Below are 20567 nucleotides of genomic sequence, written 5' to 3'. Positions count from 1 at the left end.
AAACCCCGGTTTTGAACGGTGTAGGGGATGGAACCAGGACCTTGTATATGCCATATTAGTGCTGGTTACAGAATCACACACCAAGCCTTCTTGTCCTTGTTATAGTAGGCTCAACACTTCATGGAGGTAAGACATGCATGTTATTAGAGCACCACTTGAAGTACATGATTCAGTGGTTTATGGTAAACTTACCACATCCTGCATCCATTTCTACACTTCCATTTTTAAACATTTCTGTTTCCCTGAAAAACCCTTGTGCCCTTTTGTTGTCAGTTCTGGTTTCAATTTCAGACAACTGGGTTAACTTGATATGTGTGCAGATTTTCATGTTTGGGATAGCCATAGTCCTACACATGTAATGTGATAATACACAGTTTTAAAGTATTTTCCTTCCTCATTTAGTGATATATTTTCAAGGCTTGTACATTATGGCATATACTAGGCCCTTGTTTCTTTCCATATAAATACTCTCCCAAGGTATGATTGGTAATAGGTTGTTCTGTGATCATACACACTGGAACCTTTGTATGGATGTATGTTTTTATATCCCTCATACATGCATTCTTGGGATTAGGATCAGAACAGAATCTCTTGCTTGGTGTAAGCTATATACATCTTCCAACTAGGATGAACAGTCCCAATTTCTGGTTCAATCACTTGCTACCTATGTCGCCTTAGACATGTAATTTACTATCTGTCTGTCTATCTATCTGTCTGTTTATCTATGCCTCATATTTGCATTCAGTAAAATGGTGTTGTAATGACAAACTTCTATAAGAGACACAACAGAAATGTCTATTCACCCCAGATAGAGGAGTCCATGACAGACCAAAGTATGGATACACAAGTATCCAACTTGTTGAACCAATGATTTTATTGGGGTTACTTACAGGAATATGGGTGTGTGACCAAATCCCACCCCAACATGTGTGATGGTTCACAAAAGCTGGGAACTAGGAGTACACAGCCTGTAGGTAGCTAAAAGGTTTGGAAAATGGTCTTTTCAGGAGGCTCAGTTGGTATAAGCCTTTTCTAGGAAGCTTGGCTTGGTTTTGTTTCCAATAGCCAATTTGGTTGCTGGTTCTCTTTTTTTATAGACTGCTCGTTTCACCTCTTGTTTCTTCCAGTCATCTGAACTAGTCTGAGAGTAATCTTTGCATCTTGCCTCATCTGAGAATAGCTCTCAGCAGTCTTTACTGTTTAGGACCCTCCTTCTTCAAGAGTAAATAAAGAATGGAGTCAGTTTCATAGACTTCCTGAAGATATTATGAGTAGTTTACTTTCAGTCATAAGGAACTTCCCTGCATGGGGCTGGAGAGATGGCTCAGAGGTTAAGAGCACTGGTTGCTCTTCCTGAGGTCCTTAGTTCAAATCCCAGCAACACATGGTGGCTCACAACCATCTATAATGGGGTCTGACGCCCTCTTCTGATGTGTCTGAAGACAGCTACAGTGTATATATGTACACACATTTAATAAATATTTTTTAAAAAGAAACTTCCCTGCAGTATTTTGCCTCCTAGTTGCTTTGCCTCCCAATAAGCATCCTGGTTTAAGTCCCCCCACCAAAAAATGGAAAGAGAATCTCCTAGGCAACTATTACACAACAAAAGGTGTCATCATAAATGCTTTGTCTCCTACTGTCCCTTACATTTAGCCCAGAGCAGTTTTATGATTTGTCCTATGACTTTCCCAGCTGCTTTGGATGACAGATTCACAGTGAAACTTGTGGGAACATCAGGTCAAAGTAGGTGATGGAAAGGTCTAGGCTGTGTACTCATCACTACTCTGGCCCTCATTCATGGTTCTAACTCACTTGCCCCTCTCCCTGTCAGCTATAGTGTTGGACAGTGACCTCTACTCTACAGTCATTAGTGTTAGCATCTTTTCTCAACTCTTTCCTAACGTACCAACTTCAAAAGAGCAAACAAAGGGAATTGGCAGATTGCACCTTTGTTAGCACCATTATAACTGGATATGGATCTCTGTACTTTGGGGCCTAGTGTTTGATCTTCATTTCTCTTGCTGGATACCCTGAATGTTACCTCTATGTCATGAATGGATAGTTGGGCTGGCTATTGGCTGAGTGTCCTCTGAACCTCTCCAAACACTTATTCTTCACGTTGTACTCACTGCTCTTTTTCTTTCATGGAGCCATTCAAAGCCTGGAAAACTGTTTCTATAGTTGTTTGAAAAATACCAAAGGCCTATATGACAAACTGCCCCCACCTCTTGAATCTGATATTTGTGTTACCTTCAACTCAGCGTATATGCTAGTATCTCCACCTTACAGATACTGTAAGTGATAGACCTGAGGCTATCACTTAGACAGCATGTTGAGGACCGTCTCCACCACCATCTCTTTTCACTGTTCTTTTAATATAAAGATTTGAAGTTTGGGCTACTAACAAAATCTCAAGGGGCCCTTTGGAGACACTACCATGTATGGTCTCTTTTCAAGAGCAGGTAGGTTTCTGGAATCCACTGAGCTGCTTGAGTTGCCATAGGCTGTACCCTTCTGGGGATTCCCCCAGTCTCACTCCTCTTTATTTGGCACCAAGTAAACAATCTGGCACTGTTCTCAGAAGAAGCAGCCTTCACTATCTACCCCATGTTTGTTTGCTTCCTTCTTAAAATTCTTTGATTTGGATTAGAGGCTCCAGGGTAAGGGGCCCAAACCTCTGTACTGAGGACTTTTTCCTATTGTCCCTATCTCAGACCAAGATCATAGCTTGGTCCCTTTGTCAAAGAATCACCTCATGCCCATGTTTTCTTTGCTGAAAATGTAGAAATTCTGCTTTGAGAACTCCCCAAAAGCTTCCTGTAGAATATATCCCAAGGTATCTTGAGTCAGCTCCTGTGGGCCATTGGGCTACAGTGTTTTGAATTCTATTCTAGCCCCTGGACAGAGCAGGTGTCTGAGGTCTGGGACAGATAAGGTGAGTGACCTTAAAGAGACAAGGTTCAGGACAAGGCAGTTTTCCAAGATTTGTGCATGGTTCAAATGCATCATAGTGCCATTGACTGGTTTTTCTCCAGAGTTCAGCCTTTGGTAGAATTCTACACACTTATCACTGGGGGTGGTCCTTTATCTGAAGTACTTATGTAACAGTCTCTCTGTCACTGTTACATGTGAGCAAATTCTTACCTGTGAATACATAGAAAATCAAATGGAATGTTCACGTTTCTACCATTGTTCTTTAGCTTCCAGGTGTGAGGGAAAGAGGGAAGCCCTGTGTGAGCCATGCTTTATCAGGTAGCTTTTTATTCAGCAATACATTTTTATTTGTTATATAATTCAGTGATGTCAAGTTTTGAACTCAGAGATAGAACTGGGTTCTAGCTTCAACTACTTCTTTAATTTCTCTAAGCTTCAGCTCCCTCCTGTGTAAAATGTGGACTAACAGTAGATGGCAGTTTCTTTGCCCAATCTCACAGAATTATTAAAGTCATATTCATAGTACTACATGGAAATTATTTATAGGCTATCAGATTCTGACCAGAAGTCAGATGTGGGGGCAGGCCTTCATTACAGTTGAATATGGACTGGATATACTGACTTGTTTCCAGTGAATGAAAAAGTTAGATGTCATAGTGGCAGACGAGTGTCCACTTCCTTCTTGCAGATGATTCTCACTGACAGAAACTGTCTTGAACAGTTCTCCAGAAGATACCATGTGTTGAGAAACTGAAGTTAGGAAGCTCTCTGCTCACCCCAGTCTGAATGAAGAAGTTTCAAAGTGGACCTAGCTTCTTTAGTCTAACATTTAAATTGTGTAGCCACAACCCACATCTGGACTGTGTCTCATAGGAGACTGCCTGCCTCCTCAGCTGGCTGCTTCTGGGCTCCCACCCTAAAATCTTATATGAGATCATATGACCTTTTTTGGTTAAGGATGGATCCCAGAGCCTTATGTATACTAAGAAAATATGCTACTACTGAACTGTACCCTATACACCAATACATTGTTTTAAGCTGCTAAATTTGGGAGTAATTTATTACACAGCAATAAATAATATGTCCTTACTGAGTTCTTAACTTTACAATGGTTGATACTCACTATAGTGTCATAAGGTGATTAAATAAGTAGGTTTCAATTATGAAAAGTTTATGCTAAGGTAGATGATTATTTGATTGGGGTCAGTTAACCACCACTGTTTGGTTTAGTACTATTTTGGAGTTCTACACCATATAAATTTATTCTCATGTTCTTTTTACAAATTATTTTATTTTTGAGATTATAACACCATTCCCACTTCTTTCCCCTCCCTCCAAATCTTCCATATACCCTTTGCTATAAACAAAATAAGTGAGACAGAAGTACATGTTTTCTTACACTTATCCTATATAAATTCTTAAATCACATCTAAATATGACACAAAAGTAGGAGACAGACGCTATCTGCAGAAATAAATTGAAATAGGAAAAGGGGGAAAAGAGGAGTATGAATATGCTTGAAGTATATGAAATAACTATATGAATAGGAAACCAATCACTGTGTACAATGAATATATATCATAAGATTATATATATATATATATATATTTTAAGTATGTGAGTTGTGGTCCAGGCAGGGAAATATAAGCCACCCCAATTTCTTTCATCGAGCATTTTCTGAGTACTGAAACTAAAAAGGCAGAAAGAAGACTAAGACATCAGGAGGCCTTCATAAGACTGGGAGTGGGCAGATGGTGAGGTAGGATCAGAACTTTGAGGAAGGAATATATGTGCCTAGGCTGGTGTAAATACCTCTGAGGGGAAGGAAGCTGGTTCTAGGAGTATAGAGTGATAAAAAACCCTGGATATTATAGCCAACTGAGGGTCCACATCAAAGCCTGATCACAGGCACAAGCATACAGCAAAGACTCTCTAGTGACCTCTATTTACAGAACCTAGCAGAAAGCTGCAGGTAAGGAGGCATGGGGATACTAACCCCAGCATCATAGAGCAGAGCAACATGAGAGCTTAATAAATGGTACAGTGTTAAATCTTTCTGTACTTATAGATTCTTAGAAGGAACATCCCCTGCCAACACTACTCCCCATGTTAGACACAGCAACTGCCCGTAGGGGATATTATAACACCAGAAGTTTCCTTCCTGGGGCATTGGGATTTCCTCACAGTACAAGTACAAAGAAGATGTATTTCCATATTGCCCAACTTAACTGACTGAGCAGTTCCCCCTTCATTTTGCTCTGGAAGCCAAAGCTTTTATATGTACTCCACTGACTTGTTTGTCTTTACCAATACTGACTAGTGTATAACTTAAAGTAGTTGAAACTAACTTACAATAATTTAAAGACTCATTTCTTTTTGTTGTCTCACTAACCACATTTCAGTAACATAATAATCATATGTAGTTGACGGCTACCCTGTCAGACTTCACAGAATACATTCCTGTTATTACAGAACATTGTATTTAGTCACAACTATCCTAGGAATCTAAGTATGATGGCTCACAGTTGTAAAGGCTTGAGTTTAATGTCAGCTTGGACTATATAGTAAGTTCCAGGATAGTCTGGTCTATATAGTGAGACATTGGATGAATGAATATGCCAGACATAATGGTATGTACCTGTGAACCCAATACTCTGGCAGGAAAATCAAGGACAGTTGTAGTTAACCTGGGCTACATAGTGAGATCCAGGTTGGCCTGAGCTAGAGTAAGACTTTATCTGTAGATTGTCCTGAAGCTGTTTGTATTTTAATGTTAATTCCACTTCCCCAAGAAGTGCTGCCAAGTTCTGTGACTTCTACTGAACCTTCCCATTTTAATTAGTAAAATAAAGAAAAGTCAGTGACTGGGTGGGGCGAGGTAGGGAGAGGGCTGAGAGGTCTGAGGAGGTCAGAGGATGAAGGTCGTGACAACATGGAGCTTTCCAAGGACCAGCTAGACCCAGGTGATATTGATTGGTGCTTAAAAGCTATGAACATTAAGGATTTTACAGCTCTAATATAGAATATATAGATAATATAGAAGGGCAGTTTGTATCTTTGTCTATTTGGTGCAGTCTTGTTATGTTTTGAGGGTTTGTGAATTGAGAGTTGAATATATAAACCTGTATGAAAAGCTATCGGTCTGTGCAGTTGTGCTTGTGTGAGATTTGGAGTACAGAAACATCCAGGGACAGAGGCGGAGAACAGGCAGTAGTAAACTGCCAAGGGAAGGGAGTTGCTCGGACGAGTTGGGCCGCAGTGGCTCGGACTAGGCGCCAGAGGTTGGGCCTGAGGAGTGAGAGAGACCTCAGGGCTGGAAAAGAGATAAGCATTTTTATTTTTTAATATTTACTGCAACAATTATCTCCATTAACTAATTGCTATTTTATAGGAAGGGAAAATGATGACATGACATCATTGGCTTTTCAGGAAAAGAATGTAGTAACTTTATTGAGACAGACCCTCTCATTGCTCTGGACATCAGTATGGCAGTCACACTTTGGCTAAGGTCAACTCTATGCTTGCTGTTTTATTTTAAACCTCTTTGCCAGTCCACAGATCTCCCAATGTCTTGTCCACATTCCACTTTGTTCTATTCTGATGCCATATTTAAAGGAAACAAAAGATTTTACTGTCCAAACCCTTCATTGGCCTCCCCAGCCTCCCCCTTTCCTCATGTGTTTCTCTTCAACAGCCCTTTCACATTCCCGTAGCCATAGCCAGTTATGTCTTTGTCTAAATTCATAGAGGACCCCTGTGTGGCATCCTCTGGTGGCTCATCATCACCCATAGGACTAAGTCCAAAGCCAGCCTTCAGAAAGGTTGTTCCCTTGCCACCTTTTGTCACCTTGCCCCAGACCTGTACCCTGTACTCCATACTTGAGCTTTATTCAACCTCTCCCCTTCACCTTGATGTCCTCCAGTCTTTTTGTCTACCTACCTGATCATAATCGAAAAAACCTACTCCACTGACAGCATCAGCTGCAGCCCTTTTGGATCATGTTGGTCATGCTTTACCCAGGTCATTCCCTACTAATGACTGGTCTGGCAAAAGTAGAACTCATCCAGTATGCAAATTTTGACCAGGAGCTCCCTGGTGGTTTTCTTACAGCAGTGGCTTTTGAGATACCTCTATCAGATTCTTGCCTATTCCTCTTTCTGGAGATCAAACCTACGTTGCAGGCTAGCACTCTTGCTTGCCTCTCCCCTGTACATTTTTGCTTCTTAGAAAAAATAATCAACACATTTATAATTTCTATTATTCAGACAAAGCCTGATTCAGACAAAGCCTAATCAAGTATTTATTCATTCACATGTGCCTCCTTGTATGCATCTCTGTTATATCATTGCATTTTGGTTGTGAGCCTAGCCTTTAATGGCTGAGCTATCTCTCCATCTCTATAACACTACATTTTATTCTAACACTGCATTTTACTATCATTGTTATCACCACCATCACCATCATTATGCCATTTACTGTTTCTGATTAGCTTATTTCTCCCATTCTAGTTTCCTATATTTTGGCATGCATTAACATGCATATTGAGCTGTGCTCTGTTATCCTTTGAGGGGCTAAAACTCTTTTTTAACTTTTATTTATTGACCTCCCAAATGTTGTCCTCCCTCCCGTTTTCCACTCACAGAGTTCCTCCCCATCTCCTTCACCTCTGAGAGGGTGCCCCCTTGAAATCCTGAGGCATCAAGTCCCTACAGGATTAGCTTCATCCTCTTCCACTAAGGCCAGACAAAGCAGCCCTCTGCTACATATGTGAGAGGGATCCTTAGACCAACTCATGTGTACTCTTCGGTTGGTGGTTCAGTCTCTAGGAGCTCCGAGTGGGTTCAGGTTTGTTGACAATATTGGTCTTCCTTTCGGGTTGCCATCCCCTTCAGTTCCTTCAATTCCTCCCCTAACTCTTCCTTGGGGCTCTCCGACCTCCATCTGATGTTTGGCTGGGAGTATGTGTATCTTTCTCAGCAGCTGGGTAGAGCCTCTCAGAGGACAGCCATGCCAAGCACAACATAGCTTCAGTAATAGTGTCAGGGATTGGTGCTAGACCATGGGATGGATCCCAAGTTGGGTCATTTGTGGGACCGTGAAGGGTACCCTGGTTCCTGGATGAGCTAAGGCTAGAAGCCCCAGAAACCCTTAAGGGACTGTAGGCACTTCACATGTTCCTGGGTACCAGGCCCCTGTCACTAGCTGCACCCCCGATAGAATTGTGGCAATGCCCCAAGCCCCTCCACATGTAGAGGACATGACCTGTAGTCACATAGGCTCAAGACATGTCCATTTTAATTAGGTACCTAAAGGGCTTAGCCAATAACCTTTTTCATACCTGTAAAAGGTTTTTAATCTCAGGCCCACCCTGAGAAGTGGGGTATGAGTTTACACATCCACTTTCTGCCATGACAATAAATGCCTTAAAACCGTGGACTGCCTCTTTTTATCAGGATCCGTTGTGGGGAGCCATGGAGAAGGCCTTCACCTATAGAGATGCTGTCTAGTCTCTTGTAGAAGGTCTCTCTGTTCTCCCAATCAAAAAGCCATCAAGCCAAGGACTATTGTCCTTGTGGGACCAGTAGGAGCTCCCCTTTTCTCCCCCTCCAGTCACTGCCCTGCTGTTCAGTCTCTGTTCCATTTTTACCTCTGTATTTTTTTTTAGACAGGAGCAGTTTTATAGGTGGGTTGGTGCCCCCATTCTTTTACTGAGGGTCCTGTGTGACTACTGGTGGTGGTCTCTTCAGGTTCCATATACCCACTGTTGGGCATTTCAGCCAAGGTCACCCACACTGAGTCTTGGAAGCCTCTCCCATCTTAGACCTCTACTTCCCACCCCTAGCAGCTGCATATTTTCCATTCATTCTCCTGGCCCTCTGAACCGCTCTCCTGTCTACCCCCATACCTGATTCTGCTCCTTTTCCCCTTTCCCACCCAGGTCCCTTCTTCCCTCTGCCTCCCATCATTATATTTGTTCCCTTTTCTGTTTTTAAATTTTTATTGGTTATTTTATTTATGTACATTTCAAATGTTATCCCACTTCCCACTTTCTCTTCCACTATCCCCCCTGCCTCTATGAGGGTGCTTCCCCCACCACCTACCCACTCCCTTCTCACTGCTCTAGCATCCCCCTACATTGGGGCATCAAACCTTCACAGGGCAAGGGGCCCCCTCCCACTGATGCCAGATAAGGCCATCCTCTGCTACATATTCGGCCAGAGCCACGGGTTCCCCTCATGTGCACTCTTTGGTTGGTGATTTAGTCTCTGGGAGCTTTGAGAGGTCTGGTTGGTTGATATTGTTGTTCTTCCTATGGGGTTGTAAACCCCTTCAGCTCTTTCAGTCCTTGCCCCAGCTTCCCCATTGTGTTCCTGCACTTACTCAAGTGTTTGGCTGTGTGCATATGTATTGATCAGGCCTGGCAGAGCCTCTCAGGGAACAGCTATACTAGGCTCCTGTCAGGAAGCACTTCTTGGCATCAGCAATAGTGTCTGGGTTTGGTATCTGCTCTGGGTTTGGTATCTGCAGATGGATGGATTCGTACGTGGGGCAGTCTCTGGATAGCCTTTAGTCTCTGCTCTACTCTTTGTCCCTGCATTTCCTTTTGATGGGAGAAATTAATGATTAATATTTTTGAGGTAGGTGGGTGGCTCTGTCCCTCAACCAGAGGCTGTGCCTATCCACTGGATATGGTTTCTACAGGTTCTATCTCCCCCTTGTTGGGTATTTGGTTAATGTCTTCCCTGTTGGGTCCTGGGAACCTCTTGGGTCCCTGGCAACTGAGACTTTCTAGTAGCTATCCCCAGTTCTCCTTCCCCCACTGCTGCACACTTTTTAAATCCCTGACCCTCTGTACTTCTCCCCATCTCCTCTCCTTTTTCTCTCCTCCCCCTCCCTCACTCTCCCTGATACCGTACTTCCTGAGATCATTTTCTTCCCCCCTTCTGAGTAAGACTGTAGCATCCACACTTTGGTGTGGTCTTCCTTCTACAGCCATAGAGGGCATCAGATCTCATTACAGATGGCTGTGAGCCACCATGTGGTTGCTGGGAATTGAACTCAGGACCTCTGGAAGAGCAGTCAGTGCTCTTAACTGCTGAGTCATCTCTCCAGCCCGGTTCTTCTTTCTTGTTTAACTTCTTATCATCTGTAGGGTGTATCATGGTATTCTGTACTTTTTGGCTAATAACCACTTAGCAGTGAGTATATATCATGTATGTCCTTTGGGTCTGAGTCAAAGGACACTGTCAATACAAAAAAATGGCAGCCCAAAGATTGGGAAAAGTTCTTCATTAACCCTACATCTGACAAAAGAACTAATATCTAAAATATATAAATAATTCAAGAAGTTAGACTCCATGAAAAAAAATAACCCAATTTAAAAAATGGGGTTCTCAACTGAGGAATTCTGAATGGCTGAGAAGCACCAAAAGAAATGTTCAACATCCTTAGTGATGGGGGGGGATGCAAATCAGAACAACCCTGAGATTCCACCTCAAACCAGTCAGAATGGCAACTCAGGTGATAGCAGATGCTGGTGAGGATGCAAAAAAAAGGAACACTCCTCCACTGCTGGTGGGATTGCAAACTCATACAAGCACTCTGGAAATCCATCTGGCAGTTCCTCAGAAAATTGGAAATATTTCTTTTGAAGGCCCAGCTATACTATTCCTGGATATATATGTAAAATATGCTTCAACATACCATAAGGACACATGCTCTACTATGTTGATAGCAGCTCTATTTATAATAGCCAGAAGCTGGAAAGAACCCAAATGCCCTTTAGTAGATGAATGGATACAGAAATTGTGGTACATTTACACAATGGAGGACTACTCAGCTATTAAAAACAAAGACATCATGGATTTTGCAGGCAAATGGATAGAACTAGAAAATATCATCCTGAGTGAGGTAACTAAGACCCAAAAAATCCCCTTTTAATGTGAATTGTGTTAATAGAAACCATATTATATATCACTGGTCAAAAAATGATGTAGCCAAATGGTGTTTGCACAAGAGAAGACCCCATTTGCCATTGTTGAAGCAGTGAAAAATTTTAAACAATATGGTGCCCTCAAGTCTTTGTTCATTGTTTTCCACATAGGAACTCTGCAGTACATGGCACCAGAGATTATTGATCAAGGACCTCGAGGGTATGGTGCTCCAGCTGATATCTGGTCCTTGGGCTGCACCATCATTGAGATGGCAACCAGCAGGCCTCCATTCCATGAGCTTGGTGAGCCACAAGCAGCCATGTTTAAGGTAAAATATATTTGTGTAGGTGGCTTGGATGTTGGGGCAGAACTCCCCAGAAGTAAAACACAGGATTCTGTTGCAGAAGTTGGGGCCTGGCAGGTTCTCACAAATTACTTGCCTTGCATCAGCTGCATACACCTGCCCAAGGCCAAGATGTAGTCAAGAGTGTTCTGACTTTTCAGTCCCAATAGAACCTTGAATGTAAGGGCTGTAATACAGAAACAGTTTCCCTTCAGCACATCAGTGACTCCAATAGTATGGGGTCATTGAAGACCATACCTGTAGCTTGTATCATGGGTCTTGGAATCTAGAGCAGCTTGGGTGCTAAGGAAAATTTTCTGCTTTCTGATCTGTTGGATTTCTGGTACTCAGGAAGCACTGCTGACAGCCATGAACAGTATTCATCACAAGGCCAAAGTCAACTTTCCTGGTCCTCTTCCTGTGTCTTGATTTTTCTTAGCTAATAGAAGCTGTATACACTCTTTGGAATGTGTTCACTTTTTTGGGTGGAGTCATTTTTTATTGCCAACAAAAGCATAATGATGAAAGCACTTTTATTGATGTACTATGCTGAGCATGGTCGAATACTCCTATAATCGCAGCACTTGGAAGGTAGAGGCAGGATGGTAGGAGTTCAAGGCTGTCCTCAGCTACATACTAATTTTGAGGCTAGCCTGAGACACAGGAGACCCTTTCTTATACCCACCCCCGCCATACACTTGCAAGATGCCAGGTGTTACCCACTTTGCCATTTTCATTTGAAGAGCCAGGAGAGGAATTGCCTCTTCCCACTTTAGATTCAGGTCTTGTGCTGGTACGCACTGCCAACATCTCTTCCCTATTGCTCAGGTGAGGGGTGCTACGAATAATGCCCTGCATTTCCAAATCTGGTGATTGGATTCTATTCAGCATCTAATATTCTTCTAAAACTCTTAGACTATCCATTTGTTCAAGCTATGAGGCGTGCTGTCTTGAGAATGAGATGTGCTTTTTGGTTAAGCGCTTTGTAGAGATAAAATCAGAAGGCTCTGTAGTTTCAGAGCTCACAGCGTAGAGTAAGGGAGTCAAAACCAGCCCCCAGGAGAGCTAAGGAGTGGGCAGTGAGCAGAGATATGAAAGACAAGAGTAAGCTTCTACATGTAGGTTACACAGTGGACTTGGGAAAGGCACAGGAAGGCTAGAGAACAGCCTCTAATGAGAGCAGTTACGTAGGAAGAGGTTATGTGGTATTCACAGAAGACTTGTATGCTGTGATAGGACATATATCTGAGAACTGATTTACTTCACTATGGGTCCCAGGGACCTCCTTTAGCAGAGCAGCAATTAGCTGCCAGGGAGAACTGAAGCACCCTGCTCTCAAAAATCCTAAGAGGAAAGCATATATTCCCCCTTTAGCCACCACCTTAGCCAGTAGGGGAGGACATCTTATCTGTAGGCTGAACAATTTGCTTATCTGTGAAGTCGAAGCCTTGGGCTGCGCTTGCTTGTGACTTAGCTAGAGGCTAAGAATCTGGGTTGTGGGTGAAATAGCGCTAGATAAGGAGACTTGTACCTTGCAGAGTCCTTATCTGGAAAGATAAAATCAACCTTTGAATATCCACCACCCTCTGTCTCAACCTTTGGGTCTCTACCTGCCCCAGGATACCGAAAAAATATTCTGCATATTAGGTATTTACATAACAATTCTTAACAATAGCAAAATTACAGTCATGAAGTGACAAAGAAAATAATGTTATGGTTGGGGTCAGCACAGCATGAGGAGCTGTAGTAAGGAGTCACAGCACTAGGAAGGCTGAGAACCACTGTTCTATAGACTTAGAACAGTTGTTCCCCACAGTTCTGAATTGGCTGTTGGTCTTTCAGTGTTCTTCCCAGGTTTACTCACGGGTGTGTCTAACTAGTGGCCATACTGGTTGTCTTTCCTGGCTCCCTTATGCATTGGTGGTATCCAGATTCCAAGAGCAGGCTCTACTGGCCTTTTTAAGGCCTAGGTCCTGAAACCTTACAATATTGCTTTCTTGGTATAAGTTATGAAAAACTAGCTAAGACTTGAGGAAAGGGGAAGTTGACTCCATTTGTAGATGGGAAGAGCAGAAACATCATGTAGCAGAGGAACATCTAAATAAATGTCACCAAGTTTTTTTTTTATGAGATGGCAACTTCTATTGAAAGTGCATGCACCTGAATCTACCCAATGCTAACATGCTAACTCTCCCTTCAATGCAGGTAGGGATGTTCAAGATCCACCCAGAAATTCCAGAGGCCCTTTCAGCTGAGGCCAGAGCCTTCATCTTGTCTTGTTTTGAGCCTGACCCTCAGAAACGTGTCACTGCTGCTGACCTTCTCCAAGAAGGGTTCTTAAGGCAGGTGAACAAAGGCAAAAAGAACCGAATTGCTTTCAAGCCTTCAGGTAAGGCCTACCTTGACAGCTGGGGAACACCCCAGGTTTGAGCTTCTCTCATGCTCTGAGAAAAAAATTGGGACCCTGGAATACCAGCCTTCCCATGCTGGGCCCACTTCTGTGAAGAACATCAGTAGTTGTCCCAGAGGTTTGAAGAATATGCAAATCCACCTATTTTCTGACAGACACAGGGACCATCACTTTGACACACTTCCTGTACTTCAAGTACTTCTTTGAGGAATGTGAAGAGGAAGGCAAGAGGTCCCTTTTCTGGGGTTTGATAACTTTCTCACATGTAGAAGAACCCAGTGCTTTATTTTTGAAGTCTGGCCTGTGATCCTGTGTTGACACTGACATTACTAAAAGGACACACTGGAGAAGTCTGCCTGAGTTGCTGTCCTGAAAGTTACAAAATCCTACATGACACATTTACATGTAGTTAAGTCCTGTCTGTGAACTAAGGTTGGCCTCTAAAAGGAAAACAAGTTTACTTCTTTTCATTAAGTGATTAAGTCAGAGGCTATGACACTTTGGGGCACCAACTTACTACGGAGCCTAGAGTTATTGTGAGGTCCACCCCAACCCTACATTTTCACTGGGATCCTGCCACTAGAGAGTACCAGCAGATTAGAGGCAGTCCATGATTAGCAAGTTCTTGTGTAGAGGCCTGGCCACTCTCTGGCTGTTTCTCCACAGAGGGTTTTCGGAGTGGCACTGGTACTTTGGCTCTGCCTTCATCAGGAGAGCTTATGGGCAGCAGCAGCAGTGAGCATGGCTCAATCTCCCCAGACTCAGATGCCCAACCTGATGCATTCTTTGAGAAGGTCCAGGCGCCCAAACATCAGCTCAGCCACCTTCTCAGGTACTATATTGTCTCTTGACTCCGTGATGGTCCTCTGAAGGGTGCTGGTTCTTCCTCAGGACACTTGCTGGGTCACAGAAAGGGATTTTTCAGGGGAGCAGGGTAGCCAAGGAGATATCTTCACCCAGTGTCCCTTTTTTGTCCTTTCTCTTCTCTGGTTGTCCCTGTTCTTCCTCTCTCCCCTTCCCCCCTCGACACTTCCTCTTTCTTGTCTCCTCATCTCCCCCCCCCCCCCCCCCCCCCGTCCTCTACCTCTTCCCTTCCCCTCCCTTTTGACCCCTTATCTCATCCCTCCCCCAGATCCCAAGGGAGGGGAGTCAAGAAGGGGGGGGTACCACACACCTTGCACACCAGCCGTATATTCCACAATTCCTCTTCTGGAGTACCCCCCCCCCCTCGGGCAGAACATGCTACCCTTCCCAGGCACACAGGAATTGTTGAATGTGTTTATCCGCAGTGTCCCAGATGAAAGCTCAGCCTTAGATGACCGAAGCACAGCCCTACCCCCAGAGGAGAGGGATCCTGGTCTCTTCCTGCTCCGCAAAGACAGTGAGCGCAGAGCTATCCTGTACAGAATCCTTTGGGAGGAACAGAACCAAGTGGCTTCCAACTTGCAGGAGTGTGTGGTCCAGGTACAGGCAGAGGAAAGGCATCTGATAACCCTACCCACTCTGCCTAGTCCAGATCTCCAACAGGTGTAAACAGGGACAACAAAGTGTCCTACATCCTGGCACATTCTCATAATTGTAGTGATTACTATACTTCCCAACACCCTTCTCTTCCCTGACAAAAAGTTTTTCAGCTTACTGCAATGCTTCCTGGCATTGGTGAGCTGGTGATGCCCTCTGGTGGAAAACAAACCAGAAGGCAGCTGAAAACTTTGAGAAGCTTAGAGCTCCCTTTCCCCTTCTCCTCTTATAAGACATGCTGATGCAATGATCTCACCCTATGAGTCGAAACCCCCTTGGAGTCACATATCACAAATAATATAGATATTTCATAACAGTAGCAAAGTTAGTTATGAAGTAACAACAAAAACAGTCTTCAGATTGAGGAAATCACAACATGAAGAATGATATTATAGGGTTGTAGCATTAAGAAGGTTGAGAAGCACTGTGCTAGGGCCTACACTCAGAAGAGAACAGTGGCTCTAGGGAGAATGGTTATAGAAGAAAACCAAGTTTTAACCAGGTCACAGTAGTAGTGAAGTGTTTTCTCTTATTATGGATAGGAAGGTACATTGAAAAGAAGACATTGTCCTGATGTGAACTCTACCTTTCACAACCCTGTAGAGAGGTCAAACAGGAAGTAAGGACCATTCTCAGCTGGCTTAGTGCAGAGGCTTTATGTATACCCCCTGCCAGGGAGGATCCCCAAGATGGATGGGATTCAGGAAGAGATACTTACTCAGTAGCTCCAAGAATTTCATTAGCGAATGGAGTACCTACTTTCCTACAATGCATTTGGAAATTTCTGTCTTCCCTCCTACTCACTCAAATGAAAATGATTCTCATGTATGTATGTTATTTTCAGAGTTCAGAAGAGCTGCTTCTCTCAGTTGGCCACATCAAACAAATAATTGGAATCCTAAGGGACTTCATCCGCTCCCCAGAGCACAGGGTGATGGCAGCCACAATATCAAAACTAAAGGTGGACTTGGACTTTGACAGCTCATCTATCAACCAGATTCACCTGATTCTGTTTGGATTCCAAGATGCTGTGAGTGCACTATCGGGCCCTGGAGAACATGGTAGCCAAACCAGTTAACTTACTTCTGTAGCACCCATTCCCTCTCATTTGTTTACAACCTGAATCCCAAATCTTAGCAGCTCTTTGTAAACATTAAGCACATAGTAAGCGTAACTTTGTGAAATGTGCTAATTGTATTTGACCACCAAGAACATGGGATATAGGAAGATGGCATTTGCCAGCACAGTGGCTGTATTTTTGTGTATGTTACTCCAATTATAAAGCCGGTGTGATTTATCTTGTTACATGCTCTCGATATAGTCTGTCAAGTCTGTCATGCCGTAGATGCTCAATAAACGTTCCTTGAATAAACCAGGAGGTCCAGTGACATTGATCCCACTGTGATATTCATCATTTAGAATCCATTGTGACTTCCTAGAGGAAGATTCATTCAGAATGAACTAGGTGGAAATCCAAGGCAGCACAGCAACAATTCATCTCAGTGGGAATAGAAACAAATTAGAATAAGTCTGTTTCTTAAAAGTTCAACAGAATAGACATGAGAACATTTGTGATTTTTTTTTCCTTGTTGGTAATCAATATCTCTCTAATTCTATTTAAGATTTTTGTTTCCTTGTTGGTAATCAATATCTAAGATTTCTTTTTTTAAAAGGCATTTTGGCATAACACTATATGAATATATTTTTGTCAGTACTTAATTCTTTTAGAGGTTTGGTAGTATGCATTGAAATCTTACTAGTTAACAAAAGCATAAAGTACATGTAGAACAGAACAGAACATGGAAACAGTCAGAGTTTTCTTGGTGTGATTTTTTAGGTCAATAGAATTTTAAGAAACCACTTAATTAGGCCCCACTGGATGTTTGCAATGGACAACATCATTCGCAGAGCTGTGCAGGCTGCAGTCACCATTCTCATTCCAGGTACGTGCCCTCTTGCACTCCAGATCAGATTCGGATAGCCGAGAAGACCGATGTTTCCTCCGTCCAACAGCTGTTGCTTTGTTTCCATTTCAGCTTTATACTTCCCTGCAGTTAAGTGAAGGCTGCCATAGCTATTGCTGGGACTGAAAGTCTGTAATAACAACATCTCATGATACCATTTACTTACCTCCTAGGCATAATGGTGACTGTACAGATTGTACTTTTGATCTTAGCAGGGCGTCAAGGTTTGAAGGCAGGGATCCTCTAGTGCTTACACAGCCTCCTCAGTGTGCGTGCTCTCTCATGCTTACCAGATAGTTGATAATTAAATGACTACTCCTTCCCTTAGACCTATCCCGTAATGGCTATACATCTTACTATATGTGGGTGCATGCACACGCATGGCCATTCTGGGGAACCAACTCAGGGTCTTGTATTCTGAGGCACATACCATACCTCTCTTGAGCTATGTGCTCCAAGCCCTTTTGAAATGTCGTGCCCAGCTTGCTTCTCCTGTGGTACTCTGGCTGAGGATCGCAGGTTTTAGAATTGTTGTCCCTTCCACTTGACACTGGGCCCGTGCTGGTCATTTCTGCCTGCTCTCTCATATGCTTCCTGGAACAGGCACCAAGCAGAGCATTGGCCTGTTTGTAGCATTCGTGGCTAGATGGCCTTTACATCCTTCATTGTCAGTTTCTTCTTGTGTAAACTGGGAAGGACCACATTTACACTTCCAATCAAGTCATCTCCTCAGCCCTAGTCCCCTCATGCAGCAAGCATTGCACTGAATTGCCTTGTTGAGTGCTATTTTATAACTTGATGTGTTTTCACAGAGCTCCAAGCCCACTTTGAGCCTGCTTCTGAGACTGAAGGGGTAGACAAGGACTCAGAAGAGGAAGGGGACTATCCACTAGTAGACCTCCTCAGCCAAGAAGTACATGTGACACCCAGAGGCACGAGACCTGGCTCAGTGGCTATCCAGGAGGATCAGCCTCACCAGCAGGACCCAAGTCTCCAACTGAGCAAGCTCAGGCAAGAGAACAACAGGTCAGGATCTTGCAAACCTTGTACAAGACTCCCTTGTCAGTATTAGACAAGGAAAAAAATATATATATATATATATTCCCAGTCAGTGAACTGGGGGGGCAAGGGTACATCTACAGGTTCAGCAGGAATTAAGGCCTCTATCCTTTCAATGCCAGGAATCAGTAATGCCTTGTCACAGATCACATATACATCTTCCATATCAAAAAGCATCCGAGTTTTGTCATCATAGTAGAGCCCCTGGCACAGTATGTAGCCCAGCAGTGGATAGCTGCAGTCTGCCCCACAAAGCAGTTGGAGTAGGGGCAATATGGCACTTTGTAGACAGTGATATAGCCTATAGCCCTATCCTTAAGCCTTCTCAGTCACTTGTTAATCAGATTGCCTTTCCAACCTCATTGGTGAATGTAATTCTCCTTTGCTCTGAAAATTCATAATTATCAATAACCTTCTAAGAAATATTCTCCACAGCCACAATAAACTAACTGGTGATTATTCCAGTTGCTACATTTGGGCTTGTGGCAGTGCTGTCTGAATGGGAGAGATTAGGTACTTGGGCACAGTTTAGATGAAAATATTTTAATTTTATGTCACTAATTTTTAAGACCTGAAATTTTAAGTGACCATGATGGCAAAACTCAGATTTAAAATGATAACAAATGTAAACATTGGTAGCAAAATTCATAGCATTTCTCTGAAATGTCTTTGCAGAAAGATTTGTGGTCATCCAACTCACTATTAAGATAACTAGCTAATAAGTAACACACCCTGCCTATCCTCAAGGTCTGGCATAAACAGGGGAATCATTACCATTAACCACACAGAGGCTCAAGCTACATAGTGAAGGCAGGCAGGACAGAGGTGACATAGGACTTTTGACTTGTTGAATGCTAGTATTTTAGCTTTGTAGTCTTGCTGGGGTTGAAGTGTTCACTAAAAAGTGACCACAATGTTTTCACCTATTTATATCATTTATTATGGCTGTGCCTACTCAGGGCAGCATTAATAATGAACTTCAGTAAGTTAAAGCTCAGTCCTTGAGTCCTTTGTTCACCAACAGAGATTTAATTAAAAGGGCATGCCATGTGGTTAAAATAAACTAATCTTGTTTATTAGATACATGAGCAAACAAAAATAGGCTAGACAGGGTTCTGACTTGCAACCCTGTTCCCTTCCACTGTTAAGGAGCTAGCATATGGAGATCTAGAAGCCTGAAGCTTAACTGTACATAGACTTGCCTTTCATGTCCCAGGGAGACAAGTAAGACTGTGTCACAAAATGAGTAAGGCCCTGCCTCTGAGACTGAGTAAATTTCTTAAAGAAACCGTGCATGGAAAAGAATGTTCACTTCCTAAAAATTGTTCCTTGGAGTACTCAGGGAGTGCTAGCAGAATGTTCTCACCAAATATTACTCTCTTGCTTTGGCTCCTAATGAGCTGAGACAGACTCTATCCTATATTCAGCTACTTTATCTGACTGGGTTTTTAATAAGCAGGTGGTCCTTCTGGCCAAGTTCTAATGATCAATACAGAATTCAGTTTTGGTTCCTGATACATTTTGAAACTAAACTGTCTTAGTCTACAAGGGCTGCTTAAACAAACACTCAAATTTATTTCTCCAGCTCTGCAGATTACAAGTCTGATACTTGGAAGATCAAAGTGCTGGCAGACTTAGTGTCCAAGGGTCTGCCTGCTGGTGTGTACTGTGGACTCACATGTCCTTAAATGGTGTCCGGGCAGTAGTTCCCCCTTCTCAAGACCTCTTCAAATCATTTATCAAGAATTTCTGGAGGGATTCAAACATCAACTCCATTGCAAAATATACCCAGCACTCTCATTATTGGGTCTTTGCTGTCAAGTAGAAAAATAGTTCTCCTATACAGGCTGAAACCTACTGGACAGAAATCTTTAGTCACAGCCCACCTGCTTCTCTTTGTGGCCCCACAGTTGGGATCGTCCTTTTGTTTTGTCTTTCCAATATCTAATGTTCAACTAATGTATGAATTGAAAGTGAATACTATATGGATCATGGGTTTCTTTCTTTCTTTCTTTTTTTTTTTTTTTTTTTAAAACAGACTTTGGGAACACCTAGTTAAAAAAGAGAGAGAGTACCAGAATCTTCTTCGGTTAATTCTAGAACAAAAAACTCAAGAATTATATCACCTTCAGTTACAATACAAATGCAATGGTGAGTCACTTCCCCTTTGCTCTGATGCAGGTGTCAAAGAGGGACAAACTACTAGAAATCTGACTTCTGCCTCAAAGAAATAAAAGGTTGAGGTTACCATATACAATTTGAACAGAAATCATAATGGGTAGGGGTAGATCTCAGAAGACTAAGAAAGGAAGGGGTAACAAAAATGTATCTTGACTTTGATAGTCATTCCACAACTTTGAATCAAAAAGGATGCCTACATTAGACTGACTCTCGGGCA

The 20567-nt window shown here is 42.8% G+C and overlaps 1 protein-coding gene across 1 annotated transcript in view; it reads left to right on the top strand.

Moving 5' to 3' along the window:
- The window catches only part of MAP3K15 (mitogen-activated protein kinase kinase kinase 15), a gene marked incomplete at both ends in the record, with an annotated part of 129869 nt that overhangs the window by 108213 nt on the left and 1089 nt on the right, over nt 1–20567 (top strand). The window contains 8 exons of the mRNA XM_080910055.1: nt 11043–11200; nt 13421–13604; nt 14292–14457; nt 14915–15089; nt 15991–16176; nt 16984–17089; nt 17923–18136; nt 20208–20320. Coding sequence (XP_080766181.1) covers nt 11043–11200; nt 13421–13604; nt 14292–14457; nt 14915–15089; nt 15991–16176; nt 16984–17089; nt 17923–18136; nt 20208–20320 — 1302 coding nt within the window. The remainder of the gene's footprint in view (nt 1–11042; nt 11201–13420; nt 13605–14291; nt 14458–14914; nt 15090–15990; nt 16177–16983; nt 17090–17922; nt 18137–20207; nt 20321–20567) is intronic.

This window comes from Micromys minutus (assembly GCF_963924665.1).
Source record: "Micromys minutus genome assembly, chromosome: X".
Lineage (NCBI taxonomy): Eukaryota > Metazoa > Chordata > Mammalia > Rodentia > Muridae > Micromys > Micromys minutus.
Note: the sequence above shows the minus strand (reverse complement) of the source record. Positions and strands in the feature narration are given on the sequence as shown.